The sequence below is a fragment of the Citrus sinensis genome, chromosome 3, assembly GCF_022201045.2.
Source record: "Citrus sinensis cultivar Valencia sweet orange chromosome 3, DVS_A1.0, whole genome shotgun sequence".
Taxonomy (NCBI): domain Eukaryota; kingdom Viridiplantae; phylum Streptophyta; class Magnoliopsida; order Sapindales; family Rutaceae; genus Citrus; species Citrus sinensis.
Window position 1 is genome coordinate 32,986,989 of NC_068558.1, and position 17,201 is coordinate 33,004,189.

The window sequence follows — 17,201 nt, forward strand, 5'->3', positions numbered from 1 at the left end:
CAATTGTGAACTAAATTTATTTATTCATAAAATAACTTGTATTTATGTCTTCTGTGAATCCATATGATGATCACATAAATACATATAATATGATTAAATAGACATTTTTCAATATATATTTATGTGATTGAAAATATCTCAAATATTTTATTAATCAGAAAATAAATTAATATGCTTTAAAAGAGCATATAATCCCAACAGAAGGAATATCTATTTTACCCAAAACAATGAAAAGATAAATTGATCCCCACTCAATTTTATTAGAAGAGAAATCAAGTCCCAACAATGACAGGGACTGGAAATCTCTGAATACATAGATTGTCAATGGCTATGAGCCCATTGGCTAACACCCATATAAATTAAAATAAAAAATAATTGTGATTTTTTTCTCTTTATTTCGCTTCCTTCCCCTAGTTTTTGTACGACTATTCTTTCTCGGTTAGACAAAGCTTGGGCTTTGTTACAACAAAAAAGATCCCTTCAACGTACATATATAGCAATAAGCTAAGATTAAAGGTTGGGAAGTGAAATGGTGTTACTCAGTACTCACATATTACACGTCAATAAAATTACATTTATTTTCAATTGAATATTTGTTATTCTTTATACTTGCTACTCATAGCAAGAACATTAGCAGTTTATTTATACGAAGAGAATAAAATTGAAAAAACAAAAAAACCCTAATGCCCTAAATATATATGGAGAAATTGTTTTAACAATCATCATCTACCCAACACTTACGGTTAGAATTCTAGTTTCTATGGCTAGAATCTCATAATGACGATTGATATTGAATAAAATTAAGATTCTGAGGTAGAAAAATTATGAATCCCAAGAGTGGGTGAGTAAAGTTGTTTGCTTTTCATTTATGTTTTATAATATATCTTGTTCTTTGTGGTATATTTCTTAATGGATTTTATGATAATAAAAAAAGTTATTAATAAATGAGTGTATCTATTTTAGTGGTTTCAACTTTCAAATAACCCCATCCATCTTAATATTTGAGATCATCCTATCAAAACTGTATGAAATATAATTAAATAGTAATGATCACATCTCTTTGACGTGACGATTTAAGTTTGTAGATTAGGACTTAAATTTGTAATAATGAACATTCATTGCAGTAAATGTAAGAGAACTTCACTTCACACCGAAATATAAATATGGCATGGATAAACAAACAAGCATCATTTCTATCAATTTCTGTTTCAAGTGTCCATAATGTTTGGCTGACAAGACTATAAGTGCAATACAAATGGGAAAAATACAACAAAGAGAATTTTGGTTAAATAAACCATTATTTTTTTAATTAAAATCCACTAAGATGGTGGCGGGTTAGGCCGGACCTTTACCTGTAGAATAAATCAAGCAATGAATATAAGGTGGGGGACGTAAACCAAAACCTTCCAAGAGAAGCAAATGTTTTAGCGATCAATATAGAAATATTTCAAGTCAAGGTGATTAATGTTGAATATTGGAATCTCGAGAGTGTTCAAATGGTTAAATAAACCATTTACTCAAACTAAATTTAATTAAATTTCAAATTAGTAATCAATATTGTCTTGTATTGATTTTTCTTTTTTCAAATTCCATCTGTAAAATAGTATCACACCAAAGAATATTTCATCAATAATCAATTACTTATTCTTGCAAATTATATATCAACCCACTTTGGTGGTTGTCGAAGCCAGCAAAAATAAATACCTACTCTAAATAAATTGTGTATAGTGATTGAGCAGGGTCGTGTCCACAGAGATCGGTAATTATTTAAATCCTTTTAAAATGTAAAACGTAAAATGGGGGAATTGTTGACAATAATAAAAATCAAATTAAAATAACAAGAATGCAAATTAAAGTTATAATTCAAATTGGAGAAAGCTCTGGTTGAAGGAATTAACTCAGTTTGATTCGACTACTGATCATTGATTCAAATATAAATTATTATTACTTATGAATAGACCGGTTATAGCTACTGAGACCCTCTAATAGCCAATCTCTCCTTAACTAGTCGATAACCAAGGTACGGCCGTTGGTTATTTCCCTAATCAATAGACAACCCTAGATACGATCATAGGATTTAATCAATTGACAGCCTGAGAAACCAGAGAGACCCAAATCCTAATCAACAAACACATACGATGGTTCATTTAAATTAGATTGTTTATTCTCACAATACAACTCACTGCTATGTTATTTGTCACAAACATTAAAATCTTCATACGATGAATCCTTTAATTGACAATAGCTTAAGTTGATAATTAAATAGTGGCCAATTATCTAATTAACAAACATAATCATGATAATAATTCAGAGAATAAACAAATACCCAAAAAGTAATAAAACAATTAAAGCATAAGAAAGATCTCACAGTAGTGATGAGTCAAAACTTCATTAACCTTCAACCAGAATAATAGGTTTAGTTCTTCATAGAGAGAAGAGAAAAGTTTAGATCTAGGGTTTCTTTCTTTTCTAAAAAATCTCCTTTTTTTCACAATAGATTCCTCCCTTAAATACTCTCTCTCTCTTCTCCTTTAGACTTCTATTTAAAATAAAATACTAATATCTGAAATATTAAATTCGTAATTACAAAAATAACCAAAAATACAAAACACGTTAAACTAAAAACTGCAGGTCCGTAGTTGACAGCACGCACCCACGCCTTATCAACAAAGTTCTTCTGGCGCTCATAATTTCTCCAAGAGAACAATCATCCTTAAACATCATCTTGTAGCTCAATTTTATCACCAATCAATAGAATTGCACCTACAAAAAAAATCACTATTATTAAGTGCAAAACATCGATATTAAGGGAAATAAACAATGGAAAACTAGTGCATAAATTGCACTCTAACACACTTGTATTATCATTCTTATCTAACAATGAATATAAATAAGGGGGCGGTTTGTATTTTTTTTTTAGTGTTTGAGTTACCGTAACTCTATATTATATGTAAGACATGAAAAGCCATTAATAAAGATTGGAGAGCATGCATTTTGATGCTTTTGTTACTCGTCAAAACCGGTGCGGATTCCTCCATATAATTAAATTCAATTACAGGCTCCAAATGACTGTCACAATTACCATAATTCTTATAAATGTATTAAGCTTTTTTTGGCTCAATTCACTGTTAAAAAATCTAATGAAAAACAAAATTTAATGGAGTCCGCAGGATTGGAAGGGGTGGTAAACGAATTCGATTCTATATTGTATTTTACACATAGAATAGATCTTACAAAGTGCATATTTCAAAACTATGTTCTCTCAAGTTTTCAATATAATTATATGGAATTTATGATCGTCGTGATATAAATGTTCAATTTTAAAAAAAAATTGAAATATTTCAAAAATTCATAACTTTTTCGTTTCAGCATTTACTGCTCTAAAATATTTTAGGAAAATGTAATAGGATTGATACAACATTAATAAATTGATGACCTCTTTACAAATAAGATCATAATATAACATTAAATAAAACCTTCTTTTTAATATTATAAAATAAGAAGAAAAATTTATATAAAGATTTTCACCCTTTTTTTTCATAAAAAGAATAATAATATTTGACCTTTCAGTTTATCTCTTGAGCCACACTTCACACAATTATTATTTATTTATAAAATGACCATTACTTAGCAATTTTTTATTTATTTATCACTTTTTTATGAGCTCTTCTTCAATTTGAAATTGGATATGTGATTTTCTTTTAGCTAATGTCAATTTGAACTCATTTAATTAAGTCTGCTAACGAAAATCACCATTATCTACTTAACTTGCTTGGAAATAAAAACTGGGAATTCAAAATACCGGAGCTGCAGTAGCAATAACAATCAATTTCTGATCTTCGATTGTAGCAGCAGAGCAGCAGCAGCAGCAGCAGCAGCAAGAGTAGCTATTGCTACCGTCGCACCACCAAATCTGACATTCAGAATCAAATAGCTTGGAGAACAAACTCAGATAGGAAGAGTCAATGTCCAAATTTGCAAATTGCAACCTTGATCACAGTTGCAAGTTTCTCAAGAGTGATGATGATTCCATAATCGAGGAGAATAGAGAAGCCACTCTCTGTTATAGCTCTGTTATGGCAAATATTGATGTTAAGGGCGATTAGGAAATAAATATTGTTAACGTAGAAGTAGGGATAAATGACATAAATTAAGTGGGTCAAATATGACTACTCAAGTCTATTAGAGAATATGTTATTTTTTAAAGTTTTCCCAAATATTTTCTTCGCACAAATGTTTGTGCGCGCATGTACATGTGTATATGCGTCTGGAAGTCAAATAGCATCAATAAAGCTAGCATCAATGTGCCTGTTCTGATGTTTCTTTAAACTTAAGCCATCTTTGGTCACAGATATTCTCTTTCAATCCAAGACAGTGTCAATTTGATTTCATCACTCAATTTCTGGAAATAATCCTGGACCAAACAGAGATAAACTAACTTGAAATGCTACTCGAAAGAAGGCAATTGCGTTGGAAGAAAGTACAAGTACACAACTTACCACCATCGCCATTAATTTTCATGTTTGAAATAGTGTTGAAGTGTTTGGCAGATAAGAAAGTGATAGAAAATAACAGAGAAGATACTAGGATCATGAACTTGATTTATTAATCATCATGAGTAAAATGATTACAACAAACGGTTTATATAATAGCTCAAAGGAATCTTTCTAACTGAATTAATGAAGCTACTGGAATCTATTTACAACATGTACAAAGTTTGTTACTGATGACAACCTTGACACGTGTATAACAACCTTGACACGTCAGCAAGAGCTTGAATCCTCTACTCTGATGTTTACGCAGCTAACGGTGCTCTGTTCATTCCTGCTCAGATATGCTAACAGAAAATTACACATCTTATCACAAGGACCAAAAGCGAACTTGATATGCCTCATGTGCCAGTCTATTTTAAGTCCATTTCAAAAGCAAATTGATTGATCATCTGAAAGAAAACACAGATTAGGCAAATTTAGTGTCAAATTTATATGTAAAGAATAGATTGAAACATAGAGTAAGCTAACCAATTTCTTTAATTACCACTCACCAGCAGAAGTTCAAAAGGGCTATAGATAATTGAATCTCTTGTTCTTAATTCATTACAACACATCCTCTGTTTCCTCCTCTAGCCACCATCATGACATTCACAGTTGATGAAATGGATGATTGATCTGAGTATTCTCTAAATCCTGCTTGATGGTGTGATTTGCCTTGTCATTTCAGCTGATCGAATTAATGCAAACCGGCTCTTGTTGCCGTAGCGGAAGCAAAGTTCTCATTGGATTTTGAATTGATACAACATCCAGTAAGCCTGCTGGGTCAGTCTAATCTGTTTAAAGCTTTACATCAACAAACCAATACCCTGCACAAAAATTGCCATCTTCACAGTAAGTTAATGTTTTGCATCAACATTAATTGCACGTACTCACAGGATTTGTGTGGTGAAGAATGAAGGCTTGGGAGCAATTGCATCTCCCTGTTTGTCTAGTTTTGTTAACTCTTAGATGCTTCTGGCTAATGTTGGTGTTCTTAATTCATAAATAAAAACAAAGGAAAGCAAGGCAAGCAAGAAAAAAACAAAAGGGAAATCATGTACAAATTATAAGAGTTGGATACTGCAATTCACAACCTATAAACTTCTTAAAAAGGCTTTACATGTATGCATTGACTATTTGTTAGCAGTAGCAGGGTGGCAGGTGAGGATTATGAAATTTTTACCTCATCAAGTCTATTGTTCTCTACGTTTCTGTGAAAAAATCTTGCCATTCAATTCCTGCAGGATCGGGCTCTTTTCGATCGGCCTTTATCTTTTCTCTTGCACTAGCTGTTGGAAGGCAACATCAAGCATCAAGCATCAATATCAATCACTTTGTATCATTTGAGGCATTGGTTTTGCCAGATTTATCTGCAGCCAGAAGCACAATTATTGAGTTTCTCCAGCTCGAATAGAACACTAGTAGTTTCAGCTTTGCAGATCCCTACACTAAGGCATAGGCTAGGTACTGCTAGAGATGGCAAAACCCCGGGCCGGGTCCGGGTATTGCCATGACCGGACCCTGCCCGGATGCAACCGGTCCGGGTCCGGGTCCGGGCCGGGTTTTAATCCGGGTACCCGGATTTTATATTTTTTAATATTTTATGTGTATATATTTTTTATTTTTTGGTAATTTTATAAGTTTTAAATTTATTTCAATAAAATTTGACATGAAAATATAAATTTTAAGTGTTTAAAACTTTATATATGTATAATAAATAAGTTAAATAAATATAAAATATTTAAAATAATATATATTTTATAATTTTTTTTAATAAAATCCGGGTTCCGGGTTTATCAAGTGATGCCCAAGACCGACCCGGCTTCATACCCGGGCCGGGTAATACCCGGCCCGCAACGCCCGGGTACGGTCCGGGTCCGGACCGGGCTGGTATTTTTGCCACCTCTAGGTACTGCCATTCCTTTTCTGCCTAATTAAAAAACAATTCCTTTTGGCTCAATCTATTTCAAAGCTACAATTAAAATTTGGCTAAGTTTTGAAATTTCTGTTTGACATTACCCTTCACCCATAAGAGTGAAAAAATTAATGAGTTGAAAGTAAAATTAATAAATAATAAAAAACTGGAATTAGAACCAACTATTCCTCTATGGTACTTAAAGTACCACTGGTTGTGTGTCATCAAAGTGATAGCGTCAGCTATTCTAGTAATGAAACAAATAGCTATCCTCATACTTGCATGTTTGCGTTTTAGATTCAACGAAAAGCAGAAATTGAATAGCTTATTCAATTAATCAACTGACCTTTCTTCCACAGAATCCGAACCGTATGTCTCGACGCGACGGATGTTGGCAATCTTGGGCCACTCTTTTCCTTTATCCCTTTTGCATTCAGTTTTCAGCTTTGGACATTTGGAGATGATTAATTGCAAAAGTGAAGATGGAAGGCCCACCTCCGGAAAGGATGTGAGATTTGGGCAATCCTCGATCCTCAAATATTCAAGAGAGGTGAGGTTTTCAATTTCGGCAATCTCTCAAGCGACAGATGAGTTAGAGTGGTGGGCAGTATCATTACCTTCTCGTCTGGAAAACACTCTGCTTCATGACATCCACTAATCGAGAGGCTTTGAAGAGAGGTATACCTGTGCAAGCCCCACTGGGTGAGTGCCTTTACAGCAATTGCAGGCATAACACATCAATTGCAAGTACTCAATTTGTGTGGTGAAAAATGAAGGCTTCGGAGCAAGTGCACCTCCAAATGATCCTCAAACGCCTATCGCATTGCATGGCTTCGATACTGTCAGAGCTCCCCTTATTCTTCTCTCTGTTCTCTCCACCAGCTTCCATCAAATTTGGTTTTCCTCTTAAATGTTGCTTCAAATTTGTTGCCATCTTGGTATTCTTGGGCTTCCATTTACCTCTGCATTACTAAGGAAAAAAAAAAAAGTTAAATGTGAAAATGCTAAATCTCAGAATAAAAAATGTTTAATTATTCAAGTACTCAGAATAAACTGTCGACTTTTCAAGTAGTCAAGTACTTCAAGGTCAGAGATGAAAAGTGAAAACTGTATAAAAAAATTTGATGAAATGAATCATTTAAATATTCAATTGTTACCTCAATTAACTATCGGGAAGCATCCAACGAAATTCATGCAAGTGGAATAAAATTAATAAATCATTTTTATGCAGTGGGTTTCTACTCTTCAATTCTCATTTGAAACTTCATCTTGCATCTACGAAAGTTACTGACAAAACCAATGTGATACAAAATGTACATACGTCTTTGATCGTAACAACATTTTTTTTATAAAAAAAAGTATATATATTAAAAACTAGCAAGGAATAAAATTTGGCTGATTTACAAATTTATTTATTTATTCTTATTATTATTTTTTTATTATTATCACTCACCAAAAGAGTATAAAAATCAATTTAGTTTATAATGAATCATACAAGTTCCGGAATTAGAACCAACTGTATTAAATCAATACAAGAAGCTGTATTAAATCAATACAAGAAGTACTAAACTACTAATTACCAACAAAGCATACAGATATATAAGAGGGGATTAAGCTCACAAAATAGAATCATCTGTCTAAAAACGAAAAAAGGCAGAAGCATAAGAAATCATAGAATGTAGAGTAGTGTATATCCATAACAACAGCATATATGTATATATTAATTTGATTAAGCTAAAAGAGTTAATTTGATTACCAAAACTTTTTCTACTTACTTTGATTACCAAACTCATTTCTACTCCAACGCAATTCCCATTTTTAAACAGTCAACTAGCAGGGTTCTGAAAATTGAATTTAACTTAGGGCAGAGGATTAAGTGGATAATAGAAATCAACTGACCTTGTTTGTTATGGAGGATGATGAGAGATAGAATGATGTAATAATTTAATATGATCTACTCCGAATCTGGATCGTATATGAATTTCCAGTCTATCAGCACGTATGGGATGCTGGCAATCTTGGACCATTGCTTTCCTTTACCCCTTTTGCACTCTTTCTTCAGCTTTGGACAATCATTAATCATTAATATCAAAAGTGAGGATGGAAGGCCCACTTCTGGAAATGATGTCAGATTTGGGCATTTCCAGATATTCAAAATTTCAAGAGAGGTGAGACTTTGAAAAGCCATTGAAGATAGATATCTCAGTTCTGACAATCCAGAAAACTCCAAATGAGTTAGAGAAGTGGGCAACATCATTCCTATCTCCTCGTCTGGAAAACACTCTGCTTCATGACAATCTTCATCAATCGAGAGGCGTCTAAGAGAGGTAAGCCTCTGCAACCCCCACTGGATGAGTGCCTTATACAACACTTTCACATCTCCACCAATAGAAAGTGATGTTAGACCGGTGGGAAAACCACCTTCTGGAAACGACACAATACTTGGACAGTCCCTTATGGACAGACGTCGAAGAGAGTTTAGTTTGTGCATGTCACTGGGCAGGGCTTCAATCTTCTCACATCTGCAAATTTCTACGCTTGAAATGCTTTCGGGAAGCCCTCTTTCTCCCAAGGAAACAAGACTTGCACAATTATATATCTTAACATGCTGTAACCAGTTGAGATTGTATAGGCTATCGGGCATTGACTCTAGCTTTGGACAACTACATATCTCGAAATATTCAAGCGCCTCAAGTAACTGGATTCCTGATGGCAAACTGGTCAGCTCTGGGCAACGAATTATGCTCAGGCGTTTCAGCGTCCCAGATGAAGAAGAAGAAGAAGGATCATCCTCTTCACCATCAACCAAATGCTGCAAGTTCTTACAATCCCATATCTCAAGGCTTTCAAGAGATGAAGACAACTTCCGTCTTGCAATGAATGTCAGAGAATCACAATTGCTAATATACAAGCTTTCCAGCTGTGAATTGTTGCCTATAATTTCCTCAGGCAAGGATTTTTTAGTCTTGGCCTTTTCAATTCTAAGAGACCGCAGATTATTGAGAAAAAAGTTGAACTCTGGAAATGAAGCAAGCCTTACGACACTTTCTTGAATTGATACCTCTTCAGGCCGGGTAATAACATGTAGCCCTTGTCCTGGCTTCTCCGTTCGAAGCCGTGACTCGATCTGGTCAGAATCGCGGATCCACAAAGCCTCTACTTGCTGAAATCCTTGCTTTAAAAATTTTCCAAACTCCAGAAGATTTGAAATAGTCACAGAGTTAGCAGCTCGACAATCATTATATATCATCCCTTTGCATCCATATATTTGGAATGAACTATTTGAAATAGTCATACACTCAACGGACTTAGTATCAATTGGAGACATGTTGCACACAAGTCCTTTGCACCCATCAATTTCTGATTTGCAGAGCTTCGGAAAACTTGAGAATGAAACTACCAACTCCCCACATTTACTAATAACAAGTTTCTCCAGCAAAGGCAGATGCTCCGGCAATTTTCCACAGAATTTGGGACATTTTACAATGGAAAGCTCACAGAGGCTACAGAATTCTGCAACGAGACCATTTTCATCGAATTTGGTATCCCAATTCTCCCATTCCGGCAAATCCTCAAAGTAAAGAGTGACGAGTGCTTGAAAAGGATTTGAGCAACCCTCTCCGTAAAACTCAACACCAATGCTTTTCAATTTCTTCAACCCTTCAACAACAAGGTGTTTAAGTGAACTCAACAACCCGAGGGTCGGCAAGGATGTGCAATTTTCACAATTTTTTAATATAAGGGCCTCCATCGTGGAGAATGATGGATTGGCGACCCAGGATGGAAACCTTACACCACCATAATACCTGATTGTCAGCTCTTTTAAACCTTTTTGAGGTTGCAGCATGTCAAGCACATTTTCTTCTACCGCTTCATCTCTTGAGATGTCAAATTGAGACCCCCATTCTAACGACAATGCTTTTAGATTCTGCTTCTCACATAACATGGCTTCTTTTGCATCCTGTGAATCATTGACATTCTCTAATCCTGAGATACAAAGTTCTCCATGAAGAAACTTTAAATTCTTCAGATCTTTCAAACCAGATACAGAGCCACCCTTGCCCACAATAAAATTAGACAATGTCTTGAGATTCTTCAACTCCTTCATTCCCCAAGGCATCTCTTTAAGTAATTTTGCACCTCGTATGTCAAGATGACGTAACTTAATCAATTTTCTCATTTTGGTTGGCAACTTGATCAGACGAGAACAATCTTTTAATATCAAAACTTCCAAGTTCAACAGTGAGCTTGTTGACTCGTGCAAGCTTTTGATACAAGTGCCAGCAAGGTTGAGGCACCTTAAAAGTCTCAAATCTGCAAATGAATGAGGTAACTCAGTGACATAGTATTGTTCTAAAGATAACACCCTCAACTTTTTGAACTTTGGCAACAAATCATACAGAACTGCGGCAGTTATGTAACTAGGGCCTACATAAAATCTTCTGTTTAAAGGTAAAAATGTTCTTAGATGTTGCACTTCATATAGGAGCTCAAACTTATTTTTACCATCACACCAACCCTGGGAGTATGAATAATGGCGAACTCGTTCGAATCTTCTTGATGGCTTATTGGCCTCCTCTAACTTGAAAATGATTTCTCCCGAAACAAGTTGAGCAAGATCATGGACAAGGTCATGCAGCACAAATTTAGAATTGTCACTACTTGATGGTTGAAAAATCGACCTTGACACTAGATCATGAAAACATTCACTGCCCCAGTCTTCCAACTCCTTACCCTTACTTGATTGTTGAATAATACCTTCAGCCATCCACAAGAAAACCAGTTCCCCCTCCGTGAATTCATAATCTTTGGGAAAAATTGCACAATAAGCGAAGCATCTCTTCAAGTAAGAAGGAAGATAATGATAACTCAGTCTTAACACAGGGTGAACGTCGCTTTGTTGAGGTAAGTTAGCCAATATATTGCTGTTCAATAATTCATCCCATGCATCTTGTCTCCTGGAACGTAAAAGGCCACCAAGAGTCGCTGCTGCTAGAGGCAACCCTCCGCATTTTTCAACAACTTTGTTACGAAATAATTCCGAAATTTGATGTGCATTAATATCCCTATCATCAAATGCGTGCATTATGAATACTGACCAGCAATCTTCATTTGATAGGGCGTTTAGATTATAGTGTTGAATGGGTCCCATTGTTGATGCAACATGTGAATTGCGTGTGGTGACTATTATCTTACTATTGGGCGCACCGGCGATGAAAGGAGCTTTCAAGGTTGCCCACGAGTTGTAATTCTCGTTCCAAACATCATCCAGGACTAGCAAGAATTTTTTCCCATTCACTGCATTTTTCAATTCAATCTGCACGTCATTTAAAGCCTTGAGATCACAAGGCCTGCAGGTGATTGACTCCAGAAGTGCCCTTGAAATGCCCAGCACATCAAAGTCGTCGGAGACACAGACCCAAGCTTTTATGTCGAACTTGAAATCTTCAACGGCCCTGTCATTGTAAACCTCCCGAGCAAGGGTTGTTTTCCCAACCCCAGCCATGCCGACAATGGGGATTACACGAGAGTTGGCAACAGCAGGCTCATCGCTCAACACCATTTCAAGTATTTTAGCTTTATCATCATCTCTTCCGTACACAGCACGTTCTGTCGGAACACTTGAACTGGTTCGTCTTCTGTGTGCAGCAGTAGCTGATGAAGTCCCTCCAGCTCCAGGAGTCAATTGCAATCCAAGTTCAATTCTTTGTTTACACAGATCTTCCAAGCGGCTTGTGATATCTTTAATCTTGGTCCGCATACTGGAATTGAACTTAATAGCGCTAATTGGACTGAAACAACTGAAACAAGCTGCAGGGACCATTTTCCGAACTTTACTACCAGTGCTATAACCAGGCTGATCGGGATCTTCCACCATCAACTTCCGCTCCAAAGCTTGAGTAGCAAACTCATCAAGAATGTCCTCGGCATCATAAGCCAAGTCTTGGAGATCGTCCAGCCACATCTTCACAGACTCATCCGTCAGCTGCTTTTCCTCTGCGTCGCTCAGCACGGCCTGAATCATCTTCAACTTTCTTTCCCAGTTCTTGAGCTCTGAAGATACCCCGCCTTGAATTTGACAGATAAAGTTGAACAAATCACGAGAAGCCAATCTGTTAAACAGCACATCAAGGAAAGCAGAAAGTAAGAGCTCTGCCATGGTTTTGTTTGTTTGTTCGTTCGTTTGCCGGCGAGAAAGGGCCCGAACGGGATTTAGTGAGAAACAGACGAGAAACAGGGTTTTTTAAACTGACATGACAAAATGGAAACAACTCTTCAAGAAAAGTGGATAGATTGATTAGGTTGAAAATAGCGAACGTGGATTCCTCCAGTTGCTGGCCTCCAATAATTCATAATGGAGTAACACTTGCAAAGTTCTGGTTTCTTTTCAAGCCGTGTGGACTCCACCAAACAACCTTCAATGATAGTGCTCCAAAGGATTAAATATCTCTGCATGAGCTTCCATTGATAAATGTAAATTTAGAAATTCAAGGGTTGCATCTTTGAGAATTAATACAAGCAATTTTACAAACGCACCTGACTCTCTCTGTATTTGGCCTACTATAAACAATTTTATTTGGTGAAAAACATTTATTTTCCTTGTTTCTTTAAATTATTAGTTTTAAAAAATCATATTTTATTAAATGCTATAAACTTTCATTTTACGCTTAAAATTTATGTATCATAGCACATCTGTACAATATTAAATGGTATTGGTAACTAAAGGCTAGGAAACAAAGTTAACATGCGAACTAAGCTGTAAGCCTGTAATAAAGCTATTATCAAACTGTACTAAAATGTTAATTAGTAATTTCTTAATTTCAAAATAACGGATTTTGAATCCAATGTCATTAACCAAAACCCTTAACATTCCCACATTACAATACAGCGGCTGTAAATGTAACTCTTCATAAAAGTAAATTCCAATGGCCCTACAGGCTACAGGTTTTGTTGATAAGAAAGCTGGCGGTCCTGAGAACTCGACAACAACAAAAGCTCCTAGATGAGCTCTCTTAGCTTTATTCGCATGCCAATGTTGTCCGCATTTCCTAGCACTCTATTCTATACCCATGTTCAATAGTCTTCAAATATTCCACGTAGGTGTTATTTATTTCATTTTTAGAACAATTGGAATCAATATTCTTCGTTTTTATATTAAGCTGCTTTGAGTTTTTAAATTTATTGTGACATTTGTGCATTGTGGTAAACGACACTAACACTCAAATTAGTCTAGCAATCAAAATTGTTGATATAGGCTGTTTTGTGGTATTGAAAAAAATAAAAACAAAAATTAACATGGTTGGTACCACGTCTTATGAGAATTTAGATTCAGTATTGAGTGATATTAATTCAACTCTTTATAATCTTCTGCATATATACATGTATAGCAATATACATTTAAGATATAATTAATTTTATACTTTTATTCAATAATTACTAATTATATATATTTAAAATATTAACAAAAAAGCCAATTCAACACCGAATCTAAATCTATTTTGTGAGTGAATCATGAGAATAAATCTCGTCCTTTTTAATTGTTTGTGAAGGAAAGATAAAAAAACAAGACAATCTTTTCATTATTTTTTTTACTATTGTTTACCCTCTACTTTCCTCTTCATTATTTTCTCTTCGATTTCATTATTTAATTATTATTTTAAAAGAGCTACCAAGAACATTTTTAAATCCTGAAACACAAAGTTTAGAATACCTTTCACTTGACTATTTTCTTTTCCCTAACAAAATTCTTATTATTAAATTTAATTTTTATCGTAACTTATGCTGAATTTGTATACTTGCAATTGATATAAAAAATGAGTGCTATTGATATGGGAATCAATGATACCCCGTTGGGGGGGGGGGGTGGGGGGCGGGGGGGTGGGGGGCGGCCGGGCCGCGGCGCTAAAGTCTCCAAAAGAGGAAATCAAATCCCTCAAAGGAAAGGATTGTGTTGTCAGGGAAGTCTCGAACCTTCAAGATGGGAAATAAGGAGACCTCGGTCTAAATTTTGAAAGAATCAACACCCATCATGCCAAGAAGGATGGAATTTTGGGATAACACTTATCATTAAGGAAGAATCACATAAGCATTGCAAAAGTGGGTAAGGAAGTTGGCTACAAAGGCCACTACACCCACAACACCCTCAAAAATAGGGTAACAACACCCACTCTGAGAAGCATGCTGTATTTTCTTCTCTATAAAGGTATTTTTAAGGAAAAATTGCCAAAGAAGGTATGGACACTCTACTGAATTGAAACAACTTAGATTCAACTCCAAAGAGAACTATATTGACTTAAGCATTGGCATGGGCACGCCGGAAACCACCATTTTGGGCACCATTTCACCTTTTCTTTGTTTGTTGCACTTGGTTTGACCGCAGGTGGGAAAAAATTATGCGTCAACAAGTGCCTTGAATATGTAAAATCATATATGTAACATGTTCGTCATATTCATGTAACAACATACATGCAACCATATTTAAGTAACTTGAAAATTTATTTCTTATCAATTTTTCATCCCCTACTTACTTTCTCTCATAAACTGCCATACTAAATATTTTTGTTTTTTAAAAGTACCTAAATAATTAATAGGATTAAAAGAAAATTTTATTTTTTAAATTGTTATATAAATAAAAGTATTAGTGACTTTAGCATAGTTGTGTGTGCACATAACAATAATAAAACCCTCAATATCAAGAGTCATCAACCCCCACATGGCAACATTGAAAGAGATTCTGAATTGGTGGCCGGTGGCAGCCACGATCCAGATAACAGTAGCAGTCGGCGGTGTAAGGGGAGAAGGAACAGTGAATGCACTTTTAGGTTTTTAGCGTCTCAATATAATGGCTTTCTACAAGGACTCCAATGCACGCACGCAGAAGTTCAAGCTAGGTACCTCAATGTCCGTCACGATAATGACTTTCAAAGACCATATGTTTGAGTTCACCTTTAAGTCTCCATCGGTTACTTGGTACCTCAAACAGGCAATGGGCGTTGCGTCAAGCAGCAGCCGGCCCGGGCATGTGATGACGTTTACGGCGACGTTGAAACAGGTTTATGAGATATCCAAAGTGAAGCAGTCTGATCCGCACTGTCAGTACATGCCCTTGGAGAGCATTTGTAATTAGCCCATTATTGGGACTGCTAACAGTATAAGGATTAAAGTTGTAACACCCTAAGTGAATCCCACATCAGCAAAGCATGGGAGAGGTGCTAAGTTTATAAGGGGTGATTCACACTTTAATTAGCAAGACACGTTTTGAGGTGTACAGGCGCCCCAGAAACAAAAACGTGCGGACCTTATTAAGTCACAAAGTAGACAATATCTTATCAGGTCTGGGTTGGGTCATGACATATGATATCAGAACAACTCTACGTGTCCTCTTGAGCGATGGTGGGGCGAGCGATAGTGGGGCAAACCTCAGTGAGGACGCTGAGTCCTTAAAGGGGGTGTATGTAACACCCTAAGCAAATCTCACATCGACAAAGCACGGGAGCACTCCAAGGTGAGACATTAGGACAAATGAAACCCTTATCTAGTAACTCTTGCAACTGGACTTTCAGTTCTTTCAACTCAATAGGTGCCATCCAATATGGTGCCTTAAAAATAGGTGCAATATCGAGAACTAGTTCTATAGTAAACTCAATCTCTCTACCCTGCGGTAGTCTAGGAAGATCTTCAGGAAATACATCAACAAACTCTATTACAATATGTATGTCTTTAAGGCATGCCTCATCAGAATGGTCGGCAACTGTATATGCTAAAAATCCTTTACACCCCATTTTTTAGCATTTTGTTGCCTTAACCATAGAAATTAAACCTCTATGACTCATTTGATTCCCATGAAAATGAAATTCTTCCTCACCAGGTAGGCGAAAAATAATTTCTTTAGCAAAACAATTCACTAAAACATTGTAAGGTCCTAACCAATCCATCCCCAAAATCAAATAATAATTGTGCATCTCTAAGAGTAGGACGTCCATAAGAAATTGCCTATCACATAATCTAATCACACATGACTTATAAATATAATCTACCAACTGGCAATCCCCCATAAGGGTACTCATTGACACATGAATATTTAGTGGCGTGATCGGCACATCAGCACAACGAGTAAACACACAAGATACAAATGAATATGTAGCACCGGGGTCAAAAAGAACTTTGGCTTCTCTAGAGAATAAAGACAGGGTACTTGACACCACATCATTGGACACCTCAGCATCTTTCTCTATTAGCACAAAAACATGCCCTTGCACCTTCAATTTCTTCCTCTGCCCTTCATTAGTCTAAGTGTTTGCAGTCCCGCTACGCCTCTTTGGGAAATCCATATTCTTGTGTCTAGTTTTTCTACAAGAAAAACAAGCTCCAATTTTCCAATAGCATTCACCAGGGTGACTCATTCCACAATGACGATAAGTAGGAAAGTTCTTCCGAGCGGTGGTATCAAGAACAACCTTGTTATCGCATTTGTTACCTCCACCAACATGCTTCTGGCACTAGGTGCCCTCCTCATAAAAGCTTCCATTTTGAGGTCCACCTTGCTGATTCTTTTTATTCCTCTGATCCCTTGTAGCTTTAGCTTCATGAATATCCTTCTTAGTAAGAATTGGCTGATCCACTAAATCAACATCATTATTAAGCATAAGGATGATCAATCGCCCTTTGATATTTGGATGTAACCCTTCCAGGAACAAAACCGCGCGGATCATATTAAGGCCCAAAACGGATAATATCTTGTCAGGTCTAGATTG

The 17,201-nt window shown here is 36.0% G+C and overlaps 1 protein-coding gene and 1 pseudogene across 5 annotated transcripts; one reads left to right on the plus strand and one right to left on the minus strand.

Annotated features, from left to right (window-relative positions):
- Positions 1-4,581: 4,581 nt before the first annotated feature.
- LOC102611358 (putative disease resistance RPP13-like protein 1) lies at positions 4,582-12,981 on the minus strand. Of its 5 annotated transcripts, none has more exons than XM_025093373.2 (6): positions 8,347-12,981; positions 7,242-7,417; positions 7,065-7,131; positions 6,794-6,979; positions 5,045-5,902; positions 4,582-4,942 (listed from the first exon to the last, which is right to left on the minus strand). In XM_025093373.2, exon 1 carries the CDS (start codon positions 12,605-12,607, stop codon positions 8,402-8,404), a length of 4,206 nt encoding a protein of 1,401 aa, XP_024949141.2. In that variant the 5' UTR covers positions 12,608-12,981; the 3' UTR covers positions 4,582-4,942; positions 5,045-5,902; positions 6,794-6,979; positions 7,065-7,131; positions 7,242-7,417; positions 8,347-8,401. The 5 variants fall into 5 exon arrangements, with proteins under 5 accessions (XP_024949141.2, XP_052293672.1, XP_052293673.1 ...); XM_052437712.1 differs by having other exon boundaries at positions 5,045-5,359; positions 5,716-5,902; positions 6,794-7,131; XM_052437713.1 differs by having other exon boundaries at positions 6,794-7,131; positions 7,242-7,409.
- Positions 12,982-15,160: 2,179 nt separating this feature from the next.
- LOC127900759 (uncharacterized) lies at positions 15,161-15,625 on the plus strand (annotated as a pseudogene).
- The last annotated feature ends 1,576 nt before the right edge of the window (positions 15,626-17,201 follow it).